The sequence below is a fragment of the Medicago sativa genome, chromosome 4, assembly GCF_051527215.1.
Source record: "Medicago sativa cultivar Bolivia chromosome 4, Bolivia_mono, whole genome shotgun sequence".
Taxonomy (NCBI): Eukaryota; Viridiplantae; Streptophyta; class Magnoliopsida; order Fabales; family Fabaceae; genus Medicago; species Medicago sativa.
The window spans coordinates 56,648,641-56,671,222 of NC_140752.1; the positions used below are offsets into that span (position 1 = coordinate 56,648,641).

The following is a 22,582-nucleotide window of genomic DNA, read 5'->3' on the forward strand; positions in this document are numbered from 1 at the left end:
TAAAGTGTAGATTTTAACATAAGAGGAGAGAAGAATGTAATTCAAGGTTCTCTTAGGGGAAGGGGTGAAAAGTTTTCTAATATGTTTTGAATAAGAGGGGAGGGGGTGAAAAGTTTTCAATCAAGTAGTGGTAAACGATTCAATCAAACATTGAAAAATGATTTTTTTTGAACCAAAGGCAAACCCAGAAGACCTTAATCAATAATTTCCGGTAACAGATGTTGATTCCGGTGAAAGAAAAACAAAATTCGAAAATTTTCCACCAAAGAACGGTTCCGTAATGCACGTATTGTTTTTTTGCGAATGTTTTCTGGAAAGAGTAGGGTGAAAAGGGGTGAACAAGTGAAAGTGACTAATTTTTAGTTTATATGGAAGGGTAAATTGGGCAATTTAAGTAAAATGTTGGGGTCAAGATATAAATGTAGGAGTGTGTGGGGTAAAACTTCCCCAACCATAATAGACTTGTCCAAAAATTGAATATTTAAACCCGATTCCGACCCAAACCGTCGGAATAACCTTATAAAATACTGCACAAAATTAACCTAAAAATAAAATCGTAGTGTCCACTCACAACACACATCTTTAGGGGACACATCTGATTAAACTTGTTGAATCCAAAAGTCACTAACGACTAACGAGTACGTTACCTCTCACTTCACTTCACATCACAATCACATCCACCTTCTTTCTCTGTAATATTTTCACTTCTGTTCTTTATTTTCAAACCCTTTTTATTTACACTTAACAAGTACTGGTACTATTTTCTTCACACTTCACAACACTTTCATCATTTTTTTTAGGGTTTTTCTTTATTAGCCCTAATACTTGCTACTTTCTCACAAAAATAACAAATTTTTTTTTCAGGGTTTTTTTCTATTTATAAAACCCATCAATATAATTGCTTGGTTTTGGTTTTCACAACGATTTTTGGGTAAAAGGGTTGTTATAGAACAATCCCTTTTCGTAGAATTTGCTGAAAACAGTGAAAAAAGAAGCTTAATTTATTGAGTGAAAGATGATTGCTGAGAAACCTATCTGGGTTAGGCATGAAGGCATGCAAATTTTCTCCATTGATGTTCAACCTGGTGGCCTTAGGTTTGCTACTGGTGGTGGTGACCACAAGGTATGTTCTTTTTTTTTTCTCATTCTTGTTGTTTTGTTTGAGATTCTCAATTTATTGCTTAATTTGAATTCTGGGTCTGTTTTTATATAGTTTTGTTGTGTTTGAGTTGATATGGTAATGAATGCGGTAGTTTTCTGCCATTTTGTATGTGTTGTTGCATATGAGGTCCCGATACGTAGTACGAGTGCGATATGATACGGATATGCAGATAACTAGATGTTTTGAAATTCAGGATATGAATAGGCGTAGATACTTTGGCAATTTTTTTCAAAGAAATTATATACATGTAGGTTACTTGTAAAAACAGAGACATTGATCATTCTTCATTGATATATGTTTTGGATCCTATGTTAGTATATTAACGAAAGCATCATTAAAAAGGACTTGAACAAGTATCGACTCTAGACAATAGTCAACAATTCAAAAGCATCTTTAATAAATTATTGTCTAATACTAACAAATTCAGTCTCTTTCCCACATTACTATTGTCCTTAAGAAGCATGTGTTCCGAGTGTGGTTCATCAAAAGACAACTTTGTCAATTCAAGATTCAAGAAGTCCATTGATGTCCGACAACTCTGTCTCATCTTTTTATACCCTCCTAGGATACATATCTGTGTGTATCGGTGAAATATCTTATATGTATCTGATTTTTTGTTTATAAAAAAGTAAAACATTCATATACTTCTAGGGTGCATATCTGTGTGTATCTGCAGAGTACCGGTATCCAATATTTATCTGATACGGGTAAATCTCCAATTTTGGAGTATCCAGGCTTCATAGATTTTTGCCTATGGAGTACTGACACGAACACCAAACATGACACTGACAATGGTAATAATTTGAGAAAATGGTATAATTGAATGTAACGACATGTGTAAGGGCACCGACTCATGTCGGATATTGAACACACCTTTAATCTGAAGTGTTGGTGTTTTATATTGCTGCTGGTCTCAATGGGAAAAAGAGTGTTGGACAGACGTTTAATGCTTTGTTAGTTAGGTAATAGGAGATTGAGACTGAGATATATGGTATTGATTTTGGAAAAATCATCCTCTAAACTAAAATGTTTTGCAGGTTCGTATATGGAATATGAAGTTTGTTTCTACTGACTTAACAAATGAAGAGTCTTCTCAGAGGCTTCTTGCAACCCTACGGGATCATTTTGGGTCTGTCAACTGTGTAAGGTGGGCTAAGCATGGAAGGTATATTGCATCTGGGTCGGACGATCAGGTGATATTAATTCATGAGAGGAAGCCTGGTTCAGGTACCACAGAATTCGGTAGTGGAGAGCCACCGGATATTGAAAACTGGAAAGTCGCAATGACTTTGAGAGGGCACACTGCAGATGTGGTAATTCAATTGCTTTTAACCTCATGTCCTTTCTAAAAAGTCTTTATAGTTCCAGTTAACTGTCATTTTCTCTTTGAATGTAAAAGTGTGTTTGGATGGAGGATTTTGGAGGGGAGGGGAGGGGAGAGGAGTACTTGTTTTTCTTTTCTAAATTATGGAGGATATAAAATGTTTTTAAAGATAAATCAAGTTTGATTGAAATGTTATATGATCATCTATCATGTCATTATTTCAATTTTTTAAAAATCTCAAATATATAACAAAATAGACTTAGCCATCTAAAATCTTCAATCCGAACATACCCTAAATAAACCAGATATTCCATTTAAATGATTCTCTTATCGCTTTTTGTTTTAATCATCACCTTGAGCATTCAACTTCACATTTTTTTTATCAGCATCATTAACTTGCGATCTGCTTGTTCATGTGTAAAGTAGGTGGATCTTAATTGGTCTCCTGATGATTCCACATTGGCCAGTGGTAGTTTGGACAACACCATCCATATATGGAATATGAGTAATGGCATTTGCACAACTGTTCTAAGGGGCCACTCTAGCTTGGTTAAGGGCGTTGCTTGGGATCCTATTGGATCTTTTATAGCAAGTCAATCTGATGATAAAACAGTCATTATCTGGAAAACTAGTGATTGGAGTCTTGCTCACAGGACAGATGGTCACTGGGCTAAATCAGTAAGTTTCTTACTTTGAAGTCTAATAATACTATGCAGCACTGAAACTTCACATTGATGGCGTGTTCGGTGTCCGACATCGATACACGTGGTTACATTCAATTATCCAATTTTATCAAATTATTACTGATATAATTTCTATTTCCTACACCTTTCAGCTTGGATCAACCTTCTTCAGACGACTTGGATGGTCTCCATGTGGTCATTTTATCACCACTACTCATGGTTTCCAGAAGCCAAGGCATTCTGCCCCTGTCCTCGAGAGAGGGGAATGGTCTGCAACTTTTGACTTCTTAGGACACAATGCTCCAATTATTGTGGTCAAGTTCAACCATTCAATGTTCAAAAAGCATTTGTCTAACACGGAGGAAATGAAGTCTCTGCCTGCCGGATGGTCCAATGGGGCTTCCAAGACTGGAAATAAAGAGCCACAGCCATACAATGTTATTGCAATTGGAAGTCAGGATCGAACTATAACTGTTTGGACTACTGCAAGTCCTCGTCCTCTTTTTGTGGCCAAGCACTTTTTTACTCAAAGTGTTGTGGATTTATCCTGGTATGCTATTGTTCTATGGATGCCAGTTTTTTCAACCGCGGATAGCAGAAAGTAGTGGTTTGTTCAAATTACGCTATGCTACAATGCTATAGCGCTGCTATATCCGCTATGTGACACCACTTTTTAGTTTTTACTAAATCGTGTACTGCGGGACAATATCGGATTGTTAAATTCCCGTTATGCTATAGTGCTGCAGTGCCGCTCTAACCCCGCTATCTGACAACACTGATGGATGCATCATATGTGTAGTTTGACATTGAATGCTGTTATTTTTTTATTTTTTTGTTAATTAGTTAAAATTATTTTTTGATAATAATTTCTATTATTTATTTATTTATTTCATCTTGAAACAGGAGCCCTGATGGGTATTCACTTTTTGCCTGTTCCTTGGATGGATCGGTTGCTACATTTCATTTTGAGGCGAAAGAACTTGGTCAGAGACTCACTGATACTGAGTTAGATGAGCTGAAGAGAAGTCGCTACGGTGATGTGAGAGGTCGTCAAGCAAACTTAGCAGAGAGTCCGGCACAGTTATTGCTAGAAGCAGCTTCTACCAAGCAAACACCAAGCAAGAAGGTGGTTGCTAATCCGCAAAACCAGACAATTGCAAAAGCTTATGTTGATACACGTGTTGGTGCAAAAAATGCGGAGCCTCAAGTTGAACCTAATAAGAAGAGTGATGGTCCCGTTGGTGGTGATGCATTAAACAAAATTACAACCTCTGCACGGATTTCTAGCCCTGTGAAGCAAAGAGAATATAGACGTCCTGATGGAAGGAGGAGAATTATTCCAGAAGCAGTTGGAGTTCCTGTTCAGCAGGAAAATATTTCTGGTGCAGTTCAATCCCAAGAACTTGGCTTCCCTGTCGTGTCTTCTGAGCACCAAAGGGGTAACAATGGAGTTGTATCTAACAATGATACCGTAAGAACAAGTACCTTAGGTGGAGCACCTGGCAGAAATTCAGATTTAAAAGAACGCTCAGGGGTTACCGCTAGGGCTACGATTTCTGAGAGCCTTGTGATTGAGAAGGTTCCGGCCTCTTCTGGCAGAGATGGAACCATCAATGTTGAGCAGTTGGGAAATTCGACGACTACTGGTTCTCATGCCGCTCTTTCGATTAGGATAGTTGACAAGAAAGGTGGGGAGGATACTTTACCTATTTGTTTAGAAGCAAGGCCGAGAGAACATGCTGTTAATGACATTGCAGGGGTGGGAAATGCATCCATGATGAGGGAAACAGAAATTGCTTGCACTAGAGGGCCTCAAACACTTTGGTCTGATAGGATATCAGGAAAAGTCACTGTTTTAGCTGGAAATGCAAATTTTTTGGCAGTTGGTTGTGAGGATGGATGCCTGCAGGTATTTAGTCTTTCTATGTGTGTGTATATATGGTTTACTTTTCAATTTCCACTGCTTTTAATTCTGTTAACTATTTTGATATATCGTAAATGTTATTGTATTGTATCATTCATTACCTTTTGTAGTTGCATATTATTTCATCTTTTATTCTGAATTTCCATCATTTATTAAGAAAAACACTTTTAGATACTGAACCATCTCTCTCAATTTCAAAACTCACTAAGAAGTTTCAATTTTGAGATGAGCTTTTGTATTCCATTGACAGATGACTAATTTATGCATGACGTGTGATGTGGGATTCATTACTTTTTGTCACTTGTAAAACTATGGCATGATTTATATTCCTATGATGTAGAACATACATTTCATAATGTAATTTGACTAATTTGTGCTGTTGAGAAGATTTACACAAAGTGTGGGAGACGAGCAATGCCTACCATGATGATGGGATCTGCAGCCATATTTGTAGACTGTGATGAAAGTTGGAAGCTGTTGCTGGTGACTAGAAAAGGATCACTTTATTTATGGGATTTATTCAATCGAACCTGTCTCCTTCAAGACTCGTTGGTTTCTCTTGTTGCTTCAAGTCCTAGCTCATCTGCTAAAGATACAGGTAGGTACCATAAATTACCTACATGTTTCATATAATCTCTATCTCTGTTTGCTAAAAATTAGCGAATAAGCTAACTGGTTGAATTTGAAGTGTTTGGTAATATTAGCAGTTGAACTAGTTGATAAATATAAAATCACATAGAAAAATATTTTTAATTGATATTTGATTTTTGTTAATTAGGATAATGAGGGTAAAAATGAGATAAAAATGATACAATATAAGCTATAAGGTCAAACGCTGTTTGAAGTAGCATCTCAAAAAATCCGATAAGTTCATAAGAGAATAATGTTACCAACCAGTTATACCATACTCGCAATTCACTTTGGCAGTGGTACGGCTACGCAATAAACAACTCTTGATGTACTGGGTGCGTGGGGGATATAAATAGTCGATACATTATTAGATTTCATGGCACATTCTAATAGTTTAATCGGTATGCTATCAATAATTTTGATTTAGGCTGGAAGGTAAAGAAGACTTAATCTAATATTTATGTAAGTTGTTTTTAAAAGAATTATCAATACTAATTTGATTAACAATTTAACAATTATAAAATAAACAAAATATAACCCAGCAGTTAGGAATAATACTCCCTCCGTATCAAAATGAATGTCGTTTAAAGTTGTTACACACATATTAAGAAATGCATTAATTAAAAGAAAGAGAGATGTTATTTTACCAAAATATCCTAATCAACTATTGGTTTGTTTTTCATTAAAGAAAAAATAATACATTGAAGGGTACAATTGAAAAGAAAAAGTTATTATTGCATTGGAAACTGAAAGTGACATTCATTTTGAAACAATTTTTTTTGACTAAAACGACACCCATTTTAAAACGGAGGGAGTATAATATGATTAACCGCATCGTGTGCAACAGTGTGTAACAGTCTCTTTGGTTTAAGCTTTCATACCAACAAGTTATAATAGTTCTGCACTTCTGCATCGTAAGTGTATAAGAAATAGAGGTAGATTTAGCTACAAAAGAGGAGTGTATAACCAGTGTGTTATTTCCTTCCGGAGAGGAATTAGAACGCTGCTAGTTGTGAATAGCATTGTTTCCTTTATCCGGAAAATTGATTTTAGTGGTTTCAAGGCTTGTTTATAACCGGTTCTAGTGGCTTTAGAGCCAGTTTAATGTTAGAGCTATTTTCATGCTCATTCAAATCAGAGATTGTTGTGTCTCTCTGGTACTTCATTTCCAGCAAATTATAGATGAATTGGTGCATATTAACCAATCTGAAAAAGTATCGGGAATCGGTTCTCACGAACAAATTCATGGTTTTCCACCCACCCCCAGCGAATTATGTGACAATGAGTTATACAAGCTTATCTAAGCTATCTTCTATAGGCTAGTAGTTTGGCTTTGCCATACAGAGCTGCCTGAAATTTACAAATTTGTCAGAGCTTATCATTTTTTTATGAGGGCAACTGGTTTTGTTTTGCCAATAAGTTTTTATATGCATTGGCTCTATCTCCTTTTATTTTTATTGTATGTATATTTTTAATTCCAGGCACCATTAAAGTTATATCTGCAAAGCTATCAAAGTCTGGTTCTCCTCTTGTTGTTTTGGCAACTCGTCATGCTTTCATATTTGACATGAGTCTCAAGTGTTGGTTAAGGGTTGCTGATGACTGCTTCCCTGCATCAAATTTTGCCAGCTCTTGGAGTTTGGGCTCTATTCAAAGTGGTGAACTGGCTGCTTTGCAGGTCGATGTTAAAAAATATTTGGCCCGCAAGCCAGGTTGGACTAGGTATGTATTTATTGGTATCCATGTTTGACACAGCCTTTAGTTAGTATTTGTCTTCTCTTTGAAAATACTGTTAAATATTGTATGAAATTGATTTAAGGGATATAAGTCATTCTTAATCCTGTAAATTTGTCATAGTGGGCTTTAGTTTAATTTTAGATATCATTAAAATTTCTGAAGATTCAGATATGTATGTAAGCAAGCTAAATATGTATTAAAATAAAAAGATGTCCAAACATACGTGAGCATTTAAATATATATGATTGTTGTTTCTGTGTTCCTATTTTCTATCGCAAGTCACATGTTTTAAATACCTTGGGCCCATCATACAAATTGATGGGGAGATAGTGGGATATTCTTACTTCGCGGTTCTAGTGGGTTGGTTGAAATGGATTGTAATTTGTGAAATTTAATATTCAAGCTCAAAGGTAAGTTAATAGGCTTATTGAGGGAGTTCTACATTAAATGGTTTATATGTAGTTATGGTTTATGAGAGATCTTTATAGTCGAAAAATACTTTTTTGTTCATATTTTTGTTTTGTAGGAATACAAATCATACTTCTTCTGCTCGTCTCACTGTAGTATATTGATGTTTAAACTAAAAGTTTGTAAACTTGAACTTTTTGATATAGAATGACTGATGACGGAGTGCAGACACGTGCTCACTTGGAAGCTCAGTTGGCCTCTTCTTTGGCTTTGGGATCCCCCAATGAATATCGCCAATGCCTATTGTCCTATGTACGATTTCTTGCAAGGTATTATTTCTGTTTCCTTCTATGATTCTCCAAATGCAATCTAGGCACCTTCTTACTCTTGCACGAAGCGTGCATGCTGTCCGTCATCCCATCTCGACGGAAAAAAACCTCTTGCTGTCTGTCTCGCAGTTATCGAACTGTCTTTCTCATGAAATTATGGCAACCTTTTATGAGAGGGATGGGGCCTTTGACATTAATCTTAAAAATTTAATAATCAAGAGTGGTGCCCCGCATACATTTATTCAAATTCTGAGATTGTATTTACCTAGTTATAAATATAGTTTTATACCAAATTTTGTAATTATTGAATCGCATCACGGAGGGGTAAGCTTGGCGCAACTGGTAAAGTTGTTGTCATGTGACTGGAAGGGCACGAGTTCAAGTCCTAGAAACAGCCTCTTGTGTGAAAAACAGGGTAAGGCTGCGTAAAATACACCGAATGGTGGGACCCCTTCCCGGACCCTGCGTATGTGGGAGCTTTAGTGCGCACCGGGTTGCCCTTTATTGAATCACATCACACTCTGGTCTATGAATTTGGACCATCAGCTGACTAAACAAAAATTATGATGAAATATTTGCAGAGAAGCAGATGAATCTCGATTACGAGAAGTCTGTGAGAGTTTCCTTGGACCTCCAACTGGCATGGCTGAAGAAACATCATCGGATAAGAGTTTGGCATGGGATCCTGTTGTGCTTGTAAGACTATTTTTAAATCCATATGCGCAATTAATACATATTGTGTGAACTGTGGTTATATTTTTATTTTCTGCTAAAAATAAGTCACCGTAAGAATTACACCGCATTAGAGCTAAAAATTTTCTTGCATAAGCTGTGGATTACAACTGAAATGGTATATATTTAGAATCAAATTCTTTACCCCGGAGTTTACAACACTTACCCCTGCGCACCAATTGCGCTAGACCCCAGTGGTAACTGAAATGATATATGAATATGTGATGGTAGAAATATTGAATGATTCAGTTGGCTGATTATTTAGATGATCTGGCAGTACCAGTATCTTGAGATGCATTAGAAATTTAGAATCATATCTTGATACGATACCAAACTGACTCAATCGATACAAATCTTTAGTATGTATCAATTTTGGATACGAATCTCATCATGAATCACGATTCTTTATGATGAAACCCAATTAGCTACCTAAACTTGTATAGTCAACCACTTTTTTTTTTGGCAACTTTGTAAAAACTATACCCTTTTGTTGTCATTTAATTAATGACTTACATCTTGAATTACTTTGAAGTTCATATATGATATACCAGCTTATAGTTTTGTTCCCTAAAAAAAAAAAAGGTTATAATTTTGTTATGTCACTTGATTTTTTACTTAAAATGACATTTTTATTGGCAATGAATCTTACAATTCATAGTAAGATTCAATTCATAGGTATTCTGATAGTTATGACATTTTTATTGGCGATTTGATAGTTATGACCTTGAGTACCAAATCATCACATGTTGAGCTCATCGACTGATCAACTTTTCCATTTGAATCTTTGCAGGGAATGAGGAAACACAAACTCCTTATCGAAGACATTCTTCCAGCCATGGCATCAAATAGGAAAGTCCAGAGACTGCTCAACGAATTCATGGATCTAGTATCCGAATACGAAATTGCTGATACTAATCATGATCAAAGAAATCCAGTGTTACTTAAGACATCTTCACCCGTCACTAATCTAATAGAGAGTGGTCCATTAGGAACATACGTAAATGACACTCCTGAGGATTCAATATACAGCATGGACATTAACACTCGGGTGGTAGAAAGTCGTGAAAATTTCACTACTGCTGCGAATGAAGCTAGTGCACATGATCAAGTTGTTCAAGATACACCAGATCAGGAATGAGGTTCTTGACCTCTGAATCTTACATTTTTTTGGAGTTTGTTATTCTACATATATATAGGATTTTACCAACATGGGGTGGTGTTAGTGTCATGGATGAACAATGAATCTACTTGTAACATTTTCATTTTGTTACATATCATATACTATGGTTTAGAATGTCTACTAATAGGAATGATAACCTTTTCTTTTGATGGTCAAAGTCAACTTTCTAGCTCAACATTTGGAGCTCTACTCTGAAGCTGAATTCCAATACGTAGCAAAAGTTTATATTGTAGTTTGTCTCATCAAAATTATAATCAAGTGCTGGGAAATTAGATATTGCTTAAGGGTACATGTGGAGATTTTCCTTTTAAGTATATCTTTTTTTTTTTTTGACACCGAAAAGTATATCTTGTTTCTCTTTATTATGTTTATGTGATTTTAATTAGTTTAGTTTTTTTTTTTTTTTTTTGGGTAGATAGACGAAATGGCAAAGCCATTATAAACTCACACACACAAGTGGAGGTATCGGGGTTCGAACCCCAGTCATGGCATCCAGCCTAACAATTTTGGCATTTTGCCAGTTGAGCTAGGACTTATGGATAATAGTTTAGTTAACTATTTGATTTTAAGATTATGTTAATGCAAGCTCCGGACATGTCATCTAAAAGGAAATTTTGGGGCTCCCGAGGTAGGGTTGACAATGAACCGAGCTTACTCGGAAATAGTTCGAAACTCAATTCGGCAATTAATTCGTCGAATTTGGTTCATGAACCAAATGAACTGAACTTGAGTTGTAATTAAGTTCGTTATCTAAATGAACTGAACTTGAGCAATATAGTTCGACTCGTTTGGTTCACGAGTTGGCTCGATTAAATATATAATTGATTTTATAAATTTAAATAATTTATGTTAGTTAATTTAAGAGTTTTTATACTTTTTTTATACTTGTTAAATTATATATAATTATATATATATATATATATATATATATATATATATATATATATATATATATATATATATATATATATATTTAAAAAATATAAACGTTTCGTTCTTTTCTTAAAAATATAAACTTTACCTTCATTCCCTTTAACATTACTTTCATTTCCAATATTCCACAAAAAACTAAACGTTTGCCCTCCTTTCTTTGATGTGCAAAGAAAAATATAGAAACCTATGCTCTTCTATGACGGTGGCAACTGGTAAATGAAAACATAAGAAAGGCTCAAAATCATTGCTCTCTTTTTCTCCCATGGTACTTGTTTGTTTTTTATTTTGAATTCTGCCCTTTACCCAATAAAAATTGCTCGCTCTCAACTAAAAAGACGAAAATACCCCTACACATGTTAACTCACGCTAGTGTAAATTTCAACGTGAGTTAACTCACGTTGATAACAGGCATCAATTTCCTGCATTTAATGTAATGCAGCCAAGTCATAAATGACCCGTAAACTTGACACACTCATAATTGAACTGAATTACGTCAGTTTAACAACATTATCAGATAATACGACATAATCGATCCAAATCACACAAATTCATCGTTTATCACACAATCACATAATAACGCATAAAACGATCCAAACAATCCAAACGATCCAAACGACACATAAATGGTCAAAATTACACAAATTCATCGTTAAACTACATTAACACAAATTCATTAAAATTCAACAATACGGACACCATTTCGACCAAATTACACTATTACACGTTAATAAATATTACACTTCAACGGATCGGACATAAAGATGTAAAGTGTTATTTTCAACCATCACCCTAAACATGTAATCAACGTCGCTATCATCTTCGACAAGTTGTGGAAAATACACGGTCTTCCAAAAGTCCTCTTCCTTATCCTCCCCCAAGTCCACGCCTGTCACATTTACTATTACATCACATGTTCTTTGATTTGAACCAATATGGATAAAGTATCCGTCAAATTTTGCCTTCAACTCGTCCAACTTGTCGATGGGGTTTACAAAGAACCTAACCCTATTTTTCATGGCTGCATAAAGAACATGAAGTTCAACTGGATTTTGTGCATCTTAAGACATGTTTCACTTCACAAAATATAATGAAAAACAAATATGAGAGAAAAAAATAAAATAAATAGTTGAATAATTAGAGACAAAAAAATGCGAGAAATAATTGGCGTGACATAACCGGCCACCAAAAAAAAATTCACTTCATATATTTATATAATATATATAATATTAGTTACATATTGGCCACAAATATCCAAATTACATAACCGGCCACCAAAATATACGTCGGTGTAATACCACCAAAAAATAGGACTAACACCGAACAAAAAGTGACATACCTATCTAGCTAGACTAGTGATAGTGCATAATCAACATCTTCATCCATGACTTCGAAATCTTGCTTTGGTTTTTCCGGAGTCGGAGTGTCACACATAATAGGATTGTGCTCATTTGTTGGTTTCTTTGGCGGCTTCGGCTCCTTAGACATGAGGTCATTGAAGGCGGCTTGTCTATCCATAAACTCAAAATGCCATTTCTCCGCCTCACGAATCTTGTGATTCATCCACTCCTTACAAGGAGGTGGTAACAGACAATCTTCTTTCAACAAAACATGAAGAAAGTGGCCGGGAATTAAGCAAAGACAGATGATGTTGGAATGTGGCTTAAGTGGTGGAGCACCTCAGATTGGGAAATATGTCTCACATATACCTTTTTCGGGAAAAGTCAATAGAACAACGGCTCTATTGTAGCAAGTAGCAATAATGTGACCCATATACCGAGTGGTCAACCACTTATCTACCGGCGCAATACCACTTCTACTTGTTGGAGGGTGTAAACCATCGAAGATAAGTTTAAAACTCCTCTCGGTACCATATATCGGCAAATAGTCACTCTTATGATTTTTCAACTCATTAATAAGTGCATGACGAACCAAAACATGACTATCCTCATCCATTCCCAAGTGCCTAGCTATGACCCTGAAACCACAATTACCATCCCCTTTAACATTCACAATGTCTTCAATGTAAGGTCTCATGATCATTGGAATTTTTGAAATGTATGGTATTTTCAAATAAGGAATTGGTTTTGAAGTAGGAGTCGAAGCTCGTGAGCGGGAGCAAGTGCCAAGACATGCACCTTTACTCTTTGGAACATTACTCTTGGCTTGTGAGCATTGACTATCAGGATTTTGAATATCAATAGTCTCCCACCTAGAGAGGATTCGACCCGTGGACCTCGTTTTCGGTGTAGACTTCACCCTTTTAGGTGCTCACTTGGTTACCACTTTTCTCAGAGGTGGCTTCAACATTGTGTCCTCCGGAAATCCTAGTTCACTTAACTTTACTTTGATGTGGAGTTTCATCTTGTAAGGGGCCCTCTTGAGACATTCTTGAATGGCGATCCATTCCTCCGTAACGGAAAAATGTGCATCAACCTCTTCTCCAATTACACTTAACCTTTGCTAATGAGGGTGTATTTCAACCAAAAGAATATGCAGTTTTTTCTTTCTCTTCTCGGCAATAATACAAGCACAAGGCAACTCGTACGTTGTCATTTGCACACAACCACAATCTTCTTTAGCAAAGCCGAATGTCCTAGAGCGTTGTAATTCTTCATCGATGAAACCCAAAGCGGCTTTAGAGACATACCCCTCCAACTAAGAGAATAATTTATTTTTTTATGTATTTGTGTACCATGATTGTTATGCTCCTCCCAAAACTTCCTTGTATCTCACCTAATTGGTTTTTCAACATTTTGTCAATTTCATCCCAATATGATGCCGAATCTCCCACACTACTCCTCAAATATCTTTTTAAATGTCCATGAGCCGATTCAACAATGTTGGTGGTTCTACACCCTAGATGCAAGAATTTATTCATCTATGCCCTCACAAAATGCTTTTTAAGGGGGGAAACTGTGGTTTCAACATATTTAACAAACATTGGAAATGGTCCGCGTACCTCCTCTTTGAATTTCTACCATGCACTTGCATATGAATCCTTCGTAGGAGAGTTAACCACTTCTCTCCAAGCCCTCACTATTTTCTTAACAAGATCACAATGCTTCTCATCATTCGCTTCCTTCACATCTTTGTCAACAACTTTTGCATCCGTAGGCTTCACTTTGACTCTACAACCGTGATGCACTTAGCTTTGACATTCTTATCAATATGAAAATAGCAAAGTATATGGTCTGTTTCAGGGAGAACTGTGGCAATGACATTCATCAAAGCGGTGTCCCTATCGGTGATAACCACCTTAGACATGTTGAGTTTTGAGGTCAAAAGACCAACCAACATCTCAAGTGCCCAAGTAAAGTTATTCTCTTGTTCGAAGGAAAAAAGGCAAACGCAACCGAATACGCCATTTTGGTAGAGGTGACACCAACATCTCAAATAACGACATTCGGTAGGTATTGGTTTTGTAAGTGGAGTCCATGACCAAAACAGTGGGAAAAGTGTTAAGCATACCATTTAACTCCGGATGAGCAAAATATGTCTTCAAAGTGGTTTCCTCACTATTTGCTCTTGTGAAATAGACATATTCATGCTTCTCTAACTTTGAAATCAAGTATTGCATCTCTGTCTTGTCCTCTATTTTCCTCTTTCGCCGTCTAGTTTGCGCATTGTAAACTTTCTTAATGATTGTCACACTTTCTTTGTTTTTTTCCCTTCAAATCCGTGAGGATATTCCTAGGCGCCTCCAAACTCTTTGTCATGTCGATAAATCTTTGCTCCTCCTCCGCTTTTAGTCGACCCGCAAGAAGGTGGCCGGTTAACTTTGGCGCCAACTCATGGTTGTGAATTCCACAAAGCATTGCAATCCACCAATCTTGTGTATTCTTCTCAAAGAAGCATTTCAACCTAAACCAACATTCAAATTTCCTTGAGCCTGTGCCTTCAAGCTTCGATTTCTTCCTCGTCTTAGGTGGCTTGTATTCACCACTCCTTTCACATTGCATTGTCAAGTATGGCCTTATTAAACTAGATTTATCTATAGAAATAGTAAATCAGGCCCTTGCCGCTTGTCGACAAACCCAACAAAGTAATTCTTCTCGATCTCTCCATCTTTCATTTGTTGTAAAAAATGACCAGGTGTTTACTTCAATAACACGAACTGCAGTAGGTACCAGTTTAGGTTTTTCTTCAAAGTTACCGGTAGGTACCGGTTTTGGTTTTTCTTGGTTGTGACCAAGGTGAGCTTGAGAGGGAATTTTCACTTTAAACTTCACATCATTGGTTGGTTTGACATCGCCGGATGCTACGCCTATGCCAGAAGCTTCGATTTTGGCCAGTTACGGTTCAACGCCATCATCCGCCACATTTTCAACCATATCACTCTATGTCTATTTAATAAAAAAATAACAAGGAAAAAATAAATAAATAACTTGTGGAGCAAGCAAAGCAAGGAAAAAAAGTGGCGCAAAAATTCAAAAACTGGGCATCACAGTAGCGTGACTTAAGTCACACTAGTGTTAACTTTCTATGTGAGTTAACTCACGCAACCCATACAACTAGCGTGAGTTAACTCACGCTATGCCCTACATTGTAGTTCAAAAAAATGACGAACCTTGCAGAAAAACCAGGAAAAATGAATGCGTCTTGACGATACATTACTTGTTTTTTGATGCTTTATGAGCGTAGAAACTTGCTTCCTGACGATTTACAATGATTTTGGAATGAAGATTTTGATCCAGAAATGTTCACTTTTTGGGTTTTTGAAGGTGGAGGGAAAGAAAAATGGAGCTGTGTGGTTGCCTGCTGGGTTTTGTCGAAAATAGTACTCAACGTGAGTTAACTCACATTGTGTGAGTTAACTCACGCAGGGGCAAAATGGTCAATTCAGTTGTGAGCGAGCAATTTTTGTTGGGTAAAGAGCAGAATTCTTTTATTTTATGTTTGCTTTTGGTTCTGTAACGTGCGTTTATTTTACTTTTCTTAGTTTGTCTCTTTTCTTGTGGTGTTTCTATATTGACTCTTGAGTGATTTAGAGTATAATTTATGTAGTTTATGTTGAGATTCTTAGATTCTGATGGTAGTGTTTAGCATAAAAGAGGTAGATTTCCTTGTTTTTGAGATTCTTAGATTCTTAGATTCTCACCTTCTACCATAGTGAATTTAATAATGGAATAAAAATGAACCAAATTAATTTTGGTTTCAAGTGTTATTTTTGTAGGTGATTATATGTCTGTCTTGTTTTTGTCATATGAATATCTAGAGTTCTAAATGTCTGATTAAACTGATTTTTAGTGCGTTGGAAAGCTTAGAATATTATTTAAATTTCGTATGTTAGACTCAAGATCAGATTCAACATATTTTTTGGATGACGTGATTTTGATGAATGAACTGATGTAAGAGAAGAAAATGAATGTGTAATGTCTTGAAAGATGCACAATGGAGGTTAGATGGAGCTGAATTATAAAAGTGTAAAGTCTTGAAACTATTAAACCATGATTATTAAAGAAGCAAATGAATGTGTAACCTCTCCATACATTGATGAAGCCAACCACCTTGGAGAGTCATTTTCTAACATTTTCTTTGCACTAATCAGCCACCAAAACATTATTGCAATTAGTGGATGCATTTCCTTTCATTTTCTAAGAGTTTTAGAACCAAAATCATATAATAAGCTCATATAAATAGAGTACGAAAATGATATGTAAGAGAGATGAATTAAGATAAAAAACTATCACTTTGGATGAATTCGGTAGAATTGCTTCTTTATCGTTCTGGATTGAATCATGCTTTGATCTTATCAAGATACCCCGTTTCTCGTGGTGATCCTCTACCGAGCTAAACATCTTTCTTAGATTGAGAATTTGTTTTGTTTCCATTTCTGTCTATTCCCACCATTCTTTAATCTTAATACTAGATTTCCTCAATTATTCACAAATATACAAAAATAAAATAAAATAAATCAAAATACAAAATTGCAACCCTTTTGTTCCTCATAAAGTGGTATTCAGAGCTATGTTCCGTTAGGACTAAGTCTTCTTTTCAATTACAAAATACCTTTCATTTCCATATTGTCCTTGAAATTTCTACATTTCAGTTTCTTTTGAAATATTAAAAAAAATGTTTAAGAAATCCAAGCTTCAATTCAATATATTGATAAATTATGAAGAGAAACAAGGCTTGAGGATATGAAGAGAAGATCAAGTCCTTCTTGTGCTCTTACAGAGTTTTAAAGAAAAATGAGGCAGGAAATGATGGAAAGGATTGATAGAGGAATTGCTGATATCTCTAAAACACTAGAAGAAAATCTCCTTCAAATCGAAAATGATTTTAGAGAGCCTAAAAGAAACGTTGAAGAAAAAGAGAGTCTCATTGTAAAAGAAACTCATGAGGAAGAATGTGAAAAGGAAAGAGAAAAGACAAGAAAGTGATGTAAAAGAAGTAGAGAAAAAAGAAGAAAAAAGGAGAATAAGTAGGAAAATGAAGAGAAAAATGTTGGGACGTTTTGACCTACTATTACATTAGTACCTTCTTATAAGTTAGTTTGTGTTTTCAAATGTTGGGATCCTTCTTGTAATATTATTCAATTGCCTAACATTTCTTTAGTCATGAAGGACAAAGAGAATGAAGAAAAAATTTCTCAAAAAGTGGAAGAAAATTATGTGCTTTGGAAAGATGATAATGTCCACAAATCACAAGGGGAGGAAAATCCAACAAATTCGTCCAATCAAAATGAAGAGTTTTTTAAAGTGGAATTCTCTAAAGTGGAAAAGTGGAAATTGCATGTGATAGATTCTATAGATTTATTTTTGACACCGGAGGTATTCAAGCTATAAATTTAAGGTCAAATTCTCTTGAAGAAGGGGAGTATGATGGGAACCTAATATTCTCACCTTCTACTGTAATTAATTTAATAATGGAATAAAATGAACCAAATTAATTTTGGTTCCAAGTGTTATTTTCGTTGGTGATTATATGACTGTCTTGTTTTTGTTATATCTAGAATTCTGAATGTCTGATTAAGGTGATCTTTAATGCGTTGGAAAACTTAGAATATTTCCTAAATTTTCTATGTTAGACTTAAGATCAGATTCAACATATTTCAAGGTGTAAAATGCGTATGAAGTGGATGATGTGATTTTGTTGAATGAGCTAATGTAAGAGAAGAAACATCACATTAAAGAAACACAATGGAGGTTAGATGGAGCTGAATTATGAAAGTGTAACATCTTGAAACTATTTAACCATGATAATTAATGGAGCAAATGAATGTGCAACCTCTCCATGCATTGATGAAGCCACCCACATTGGAGTGTCATTTTGTAACTTTTTCTTTGCACTAATCAGCCACCAAAACATTATTACAATTAGTGGCTGCATTTCCTTTCATTTTCTAAGAGTATTAGAATCAAAATAATCATGTAATATGCTCATATAAATAATGCACGAAAATGATATGTCGGGGGAGATGAATTAAACTAATAAAAACCATTTTGTGTGAATTCGGGAGCTTTGCTTCTTTATGGTTCTGAATTGAACCAAACTTTGATCTTATAAAGAAAGCAGGTTTCTTGTGGCGATCCTCTACCAAGATAAACATCTTACTTGGATTGAGAATTTGTTTGGTGTCCATTTCTGTCTATTCCCATCGTTCTATAATCTTTATAACAAAGTTCCTCCATTATTCACAAATATACAAAAAAAATAAAAATACAAAATTGCAACCCTTTTGTTCTACATCAAGTGGTATTCAGAGCTTTGTCCCTTGTGGTTATGGATTGAACTAACCTTGATCTTATCAAGAAATCACATTTTTGCTGACGATCCTCATCCACCTTCTTATCATTCTTTCTTGATGAAGAAGAAAAGGGTTACAATTTTGTATTTTGATTTTATTTTTTTGTTTATTTGTGAATATTGGAGGAAATTCGGTATTACGATTAAAGAATGGTTAGAATAGACATAAATGAAAACCAAACAAATTCTCAATCTAAGGAAGATGTTTAGCTTGGTAGAGGGTCGTCACAAGAAACATGGTTTTTTGATAAGATCAAAACATGGTTCAATTCAGAACCATAAAGAAACAAAACTCCCAAATTTACTCAAAGTGATTTTTTAACTTAATCCATCTCCCTTACATATCATTTTCGTGCTCTGTTAATATGAGCTTATTACATGATGATTTTGATTCTAAAACTCTTTGAAAATGAAAGGAAATGCAGCAACTAATTGCAATAATGTTTTGGTAGTTGATTAATGCAAAAAAAAAAAAAAGTTACAAAATGTCTCTCCAAGGTGGGTGGCTTCATCAATGCATGAAGAGGTTACCCATTCATTTGCTTCTTTAATTATCATGGCTGAATAGTTTCAAGACGTTACACTTTCATAATTCAGCTCCATCTAACCTTCATTATGCTTCTTTAATGTGATGTTTCTTCTCTTACCTCATCCCTTTCATCAAAATCACGTCATCCACTTCATGCGCATTTTACACCAAGATATATGCCGATTATGATCTTGAATCTAACATAAGAAATTTATAAAATATTTTAAGCTTTACAACGCATTAAAAGTCACCTTAATCAAACATTCAGAACTCTAGATATGACAAAAGCAAGACTACCATATAATCACCTACGAAAATAACACCTGGAACCAAAATTAATTTGGTTCATTTTATTCCATCATTAAATTAACTCTTGTAGAAGATGATAGTTTTAGGTTCTCATAAGTAGGTAAGGGATATAACTGAGCACAAGTTTAGAAAGGGTAAGGCGGCCAACAAAGCAACAAAGCTAAGACATTGATTCTTCCATCCACTAAGTCAGTTTTGAATCTTCTCTATAATGTGTTGAAATTTTTTCTTTTGTTTTTTTATGTTAAAAGTATGTTTGAACGAGGTAATTAGAATTTTTAAAGAATTCAAAATTTTAGGTAATTTAAATTATTCAATTAAATTGCCTTCATTTCTAAATACTCTTGTTTTGTATCTTCTCCATTTGTTTTTTTTTGAAGAAGCTAAATTTGCTCACCTAAATTGACATCGGAGAGAATCGAAGACCTCAAGAAGGAGCACACTCCCAGATCCCAATTCAATAACACTAGGCCAACCCAAATGGGTTAAAAAATTCTCCATATTATTATCCAAACAATTGAATTCACATCAAATTATTTGAATTCAGTCAAAACATTACATTACTTCAAAATATTTCTCCATCCAAAAACACTCTTTGATAAGCGAGTAATATAACTTTGTACTAAATAAAATAAAAACTACAACCAAAAACACTTGACGAAATGGTAAGAGATTTTTTTTCGGAGATCCTGTGTTCGACAAAAAAGAAACTGCATTTTTATAAAATCACTAGTACAAAAAACACTTATTAAATCAAGGATTTTAAGTGGGTAGCTATCTATATGACTTAAAAAGCTGGGTGTAAGGATAGTTTTTAACTTCAAATGATATTAAATTATTTGACCCCATTTAAAAACTATTTATTAAAAGTAAGCCAAAATTTAAAGTGTCAAACCAAATGTAAAGCGCCAAAGTGCCCCTCCTAAAAAAAATTCACTTTCCATTCTCCCTCCTTAGTGGAACCCGTGAAACCCTTTTCCCTTTCCACTTTCCCCCCCCCACTAGAGTTGTCAAAACGGGCGGCCCAACCCGTTTTGGCCCGGCCCGACCGGGTAACGGGCTTTTTAGGGCCGGGCTGAAAAGCCCGGTTTAAATATGCTGGAATAATTGAGCCCGAGCCCGGCCCTATACGGGCTCCCGCCCGCACGTATCTTTATTTTTTTCCTCATTTTTTAAGGACTGCAAACTGTAAGAAAGGAAATAATGCAAACTGTAAAATATATGTTGGTTATACTTCTTATATGACCTGCAAACTGTAAGAGAACCTTCATTAAATTTCTTTGCTTGGTTATATTTTACTCCTTCAAACTATACAAAGCACAAAACAGCAGCAGGTAGCAAAGCAGAAATAATGGAGCAGCTACATGGAGAGGCCAACAAAGTCAAAGTACCAAAAAATGAAACTATACAAAAACTCCCTAATGCCAAACCAACATAACAGAACCTGCAAACTGAACACCAACACAAAAAAAGCAAAAAACTGGTATTTTTTGGCGGGCTGGCGGGACGCCCGTAGCCCGAACGGGCTACGGGCTTTTTCGGGCCGGGCTAAAAAGCCCTGAAAAAATTCGGGCTGCAATTATTCGGCCCAGGCCCTACATTTTATCCGGGCTTTCGGGCCGGGCCATACGGCCCGGCCCATTTTGACAGCTCTACCCTTCACTCTCCGTGAAACCCTTTTCCTCTATTCTTCGTGAAACCCTTTTCTTTCCATTCTCCGTTCTCAATCGAAAACCACTTTCCTCCATTCTCAATCGAAAACCTCTTTCCATCCTCCGTTCTCAATCGAATCCCAATCCCACCGTGAAACCCACCGTGAAACCACTTTCCTCCGTTCCCAATCCCACCGTGACACCTAACTCAAACCCCAAACCACCGTGAAACACCACCGTGACATCACCACCAAGCAACACTATCCCTGTCTCTCTTTGCATCTTCTCCGTCTCGAATTCCAGCTCAAAAAGGTAACATAACTCAAATTCTTCTTCAACTAACTTCAATCCATGTTTTTTTGTTTTGATTTTTGTTTTGAAATTGTTTCTCAGCAACTATCGCACAGTCGTCGAGTCGCCGTGAAACCGTGTTCCGTCATAGTCGCCGCGAAATTGTAATTTCTAGTTAAATCCTCTAATCTCAAGTTCCTTTATTGCTCGTAATGAAGTAATTGGATCTTGGTGATCCTCTTTGTTTATGAAAATGGTGATTTAATGATATTGGATTGCAAACATGTTTTTATTCTATGAAAACATTGGTAAGAACTAAGAATGATGGGGAAACGATTTCGACAACAGACATGCATACTGAGAAATAAAAGATTTTGTTTTCAATAGTATTGTGTAGATGATTGTGCCAATGCACTCTTGTGATTAATGAGAATTATTATAAAGTTATTCTTAGGCCAAGATTGATGTACAGAATCGACCCTATATTATTATTTATTCACTCACTGTACAGTTTTCATTAAGTAGAAACTAAAATTTATTTTTCCACAATATTGCATACTTTCAACCATAGTTATTAGTTAATCCCATTTTCCACTATATTGCATCGTGGATTGTTTTTGAATCACGTCCACCACACTTGAGATCACTATCACTGTAGTACTGAAGGGTTAAAACCGGTCTTTGTCAAGGGTACGTATCTGAGTGTGAGTGTGTATGTGTACACTTTAAAGGATTATGTTAACTATGCCTTATTTATATTGATGGTGATTTTGTGTTTAGAATTGGACGATGACTTTTGAATTGTTAACTATAAATTAATATCTATGTTTTGGTAATTTTATAATTGTAAGTAGCCATCAAGTCTATCTAGCATTGCACTAAAGCATTTTTGGGTATATAAAATTACAAATATTAGTCTGATGTGAGTTGCTGCACCAGATCACTAGATCACTAGCTTATATAGGACCACCTCAATTATAGTGTCTGATGTGAGTTGCTGCACCGGTGAC

At 35.5% G+C, this 22,582-nt stretch overlaps 2 protein-coding genes, 1 long non-coding RNA gene and 1 pseudogene across 4 annotated transcripts; 2 read left to right on the forward strand and 2 right to left on the reverse strand.

The window, feature by feature from the left end:
* The first annotated feature begins 626 nt into the window (after positions 1 to 626).
* On the forward strand, positions 627 to 10,398 carry LOC146930084 (protein HIRA-like). Of its 2 annotated transcripts, XM_085701739.1 has the most exons (10): positions 627 to 1,123; positions 2,200 to 2,475; positions 2,913 to 3,164; positions 3,322 to 3,719; positions 4,073 to 5,078; positions 5,481 to 5,691; positions 7,205 to 7,445; positions 8,075 to 8,197; positions 8,779 to 8,893; positions 9,720 to 10,398. In XM_085701739.1, exons 1-10 carry the CDS (start codon positions 1,016 to 1,018, stop codon positions 10,065 to 10,067), a joined length of 3,078 nt encoding a protein of 1,025 aa, XP_085557865.1. In that variant the 5' UTR covers positions 627 to 1,015; the 3' UTR covers positions 10,068 to 10,398. The 2 variants fall into 2 exon arrangements, with proteins under 2 accessions (XP_085557865.1, XP_085557867.1); XM_085701741.1 differs by lacking the exon at positions 627 to 1,123 and having other exon boundaries at positions 2,292 to 2,475; positions 2,910 to 3,164.
* Positions 10,399 to 12,386: 1,988 nt separating this feature from the next.
* LOC146930085 (uncharacterized) lies at positions 12,387 to 13,076 on the reverse strand. The gene is made up of 2 exons (XM_085707464.1): positions 12,749 to 13,076; positions 12,387 to 12,634 (listed from the first exon to the last, which is right to left on the reverse strand). The coding sequence occupies exons 1-2, from the start codon at positions 13,074 to 13,076 to the stop codon at positions 12,387 to 12,389; spliced, it is 576 nt and encodes a 191-aa protein (XP_085563590.1).
* A 1,601-nt stretch (positions 13,077 to 14,677) lies between these two features.
* LOC146930086 (uncharacterized) lies at positions 14,678 to 15,373 on the reverse strand (annotated as a pseudogene).
* Positions 15,374 to 20,009: 4,636 nt separating this feature from the next.
* LOC146930087 (uncharacterized) lies at positions 20,010 to 21,840 on the forward strand. Its single transcript, XR_015008311.1, has 2 exons — positions 20,010 to 21,593; positions 21,675 to 21,840. It is a non-coding gene; the product is annotated as an uncharacterized LOC146930087 (long non-coding RNA).
* The last annotated feature ends 742 nt before the right edge of the window (positions 21,841 to 22,582 follow it).

Coding starts and splice junctions, on each gene's coding strand:
- LOC146930084 (XM_085701739.1), top strand. CDS start 1,016: ATGATTGCTGAGAAACCTATCTGGGTTAGGCATGAAGGCATGCAAATT. Junction 8,198..8,778: donor TATGTACGATTTCTTGCAAG/GTATTATTTCTG, acceptor AAATATTTGCAG/AGAAGCAGATGAATCTCGAT. Junction 8,894..9,719: donor CATGGGATCCTGTTGTGCTT/GTAAGACTATTT, acceptor GAATCTTTGCAG/GGAATGAGGAAACACAAACT.
- LOC146930085 (XM_085707464.1), bottom strand. CDS start 13,076: ATGAGACCTTACATTGAAGACATTGTGAATGTTAAAGGGGATGGTAAT. Junction 12,635..12,748: donor ATTGACTTTTCCCGAAAAAG/GTATATGTGAGA, acceptor TGTTGAAAGAAG/ATTGTCTGTTACCACCTCCT.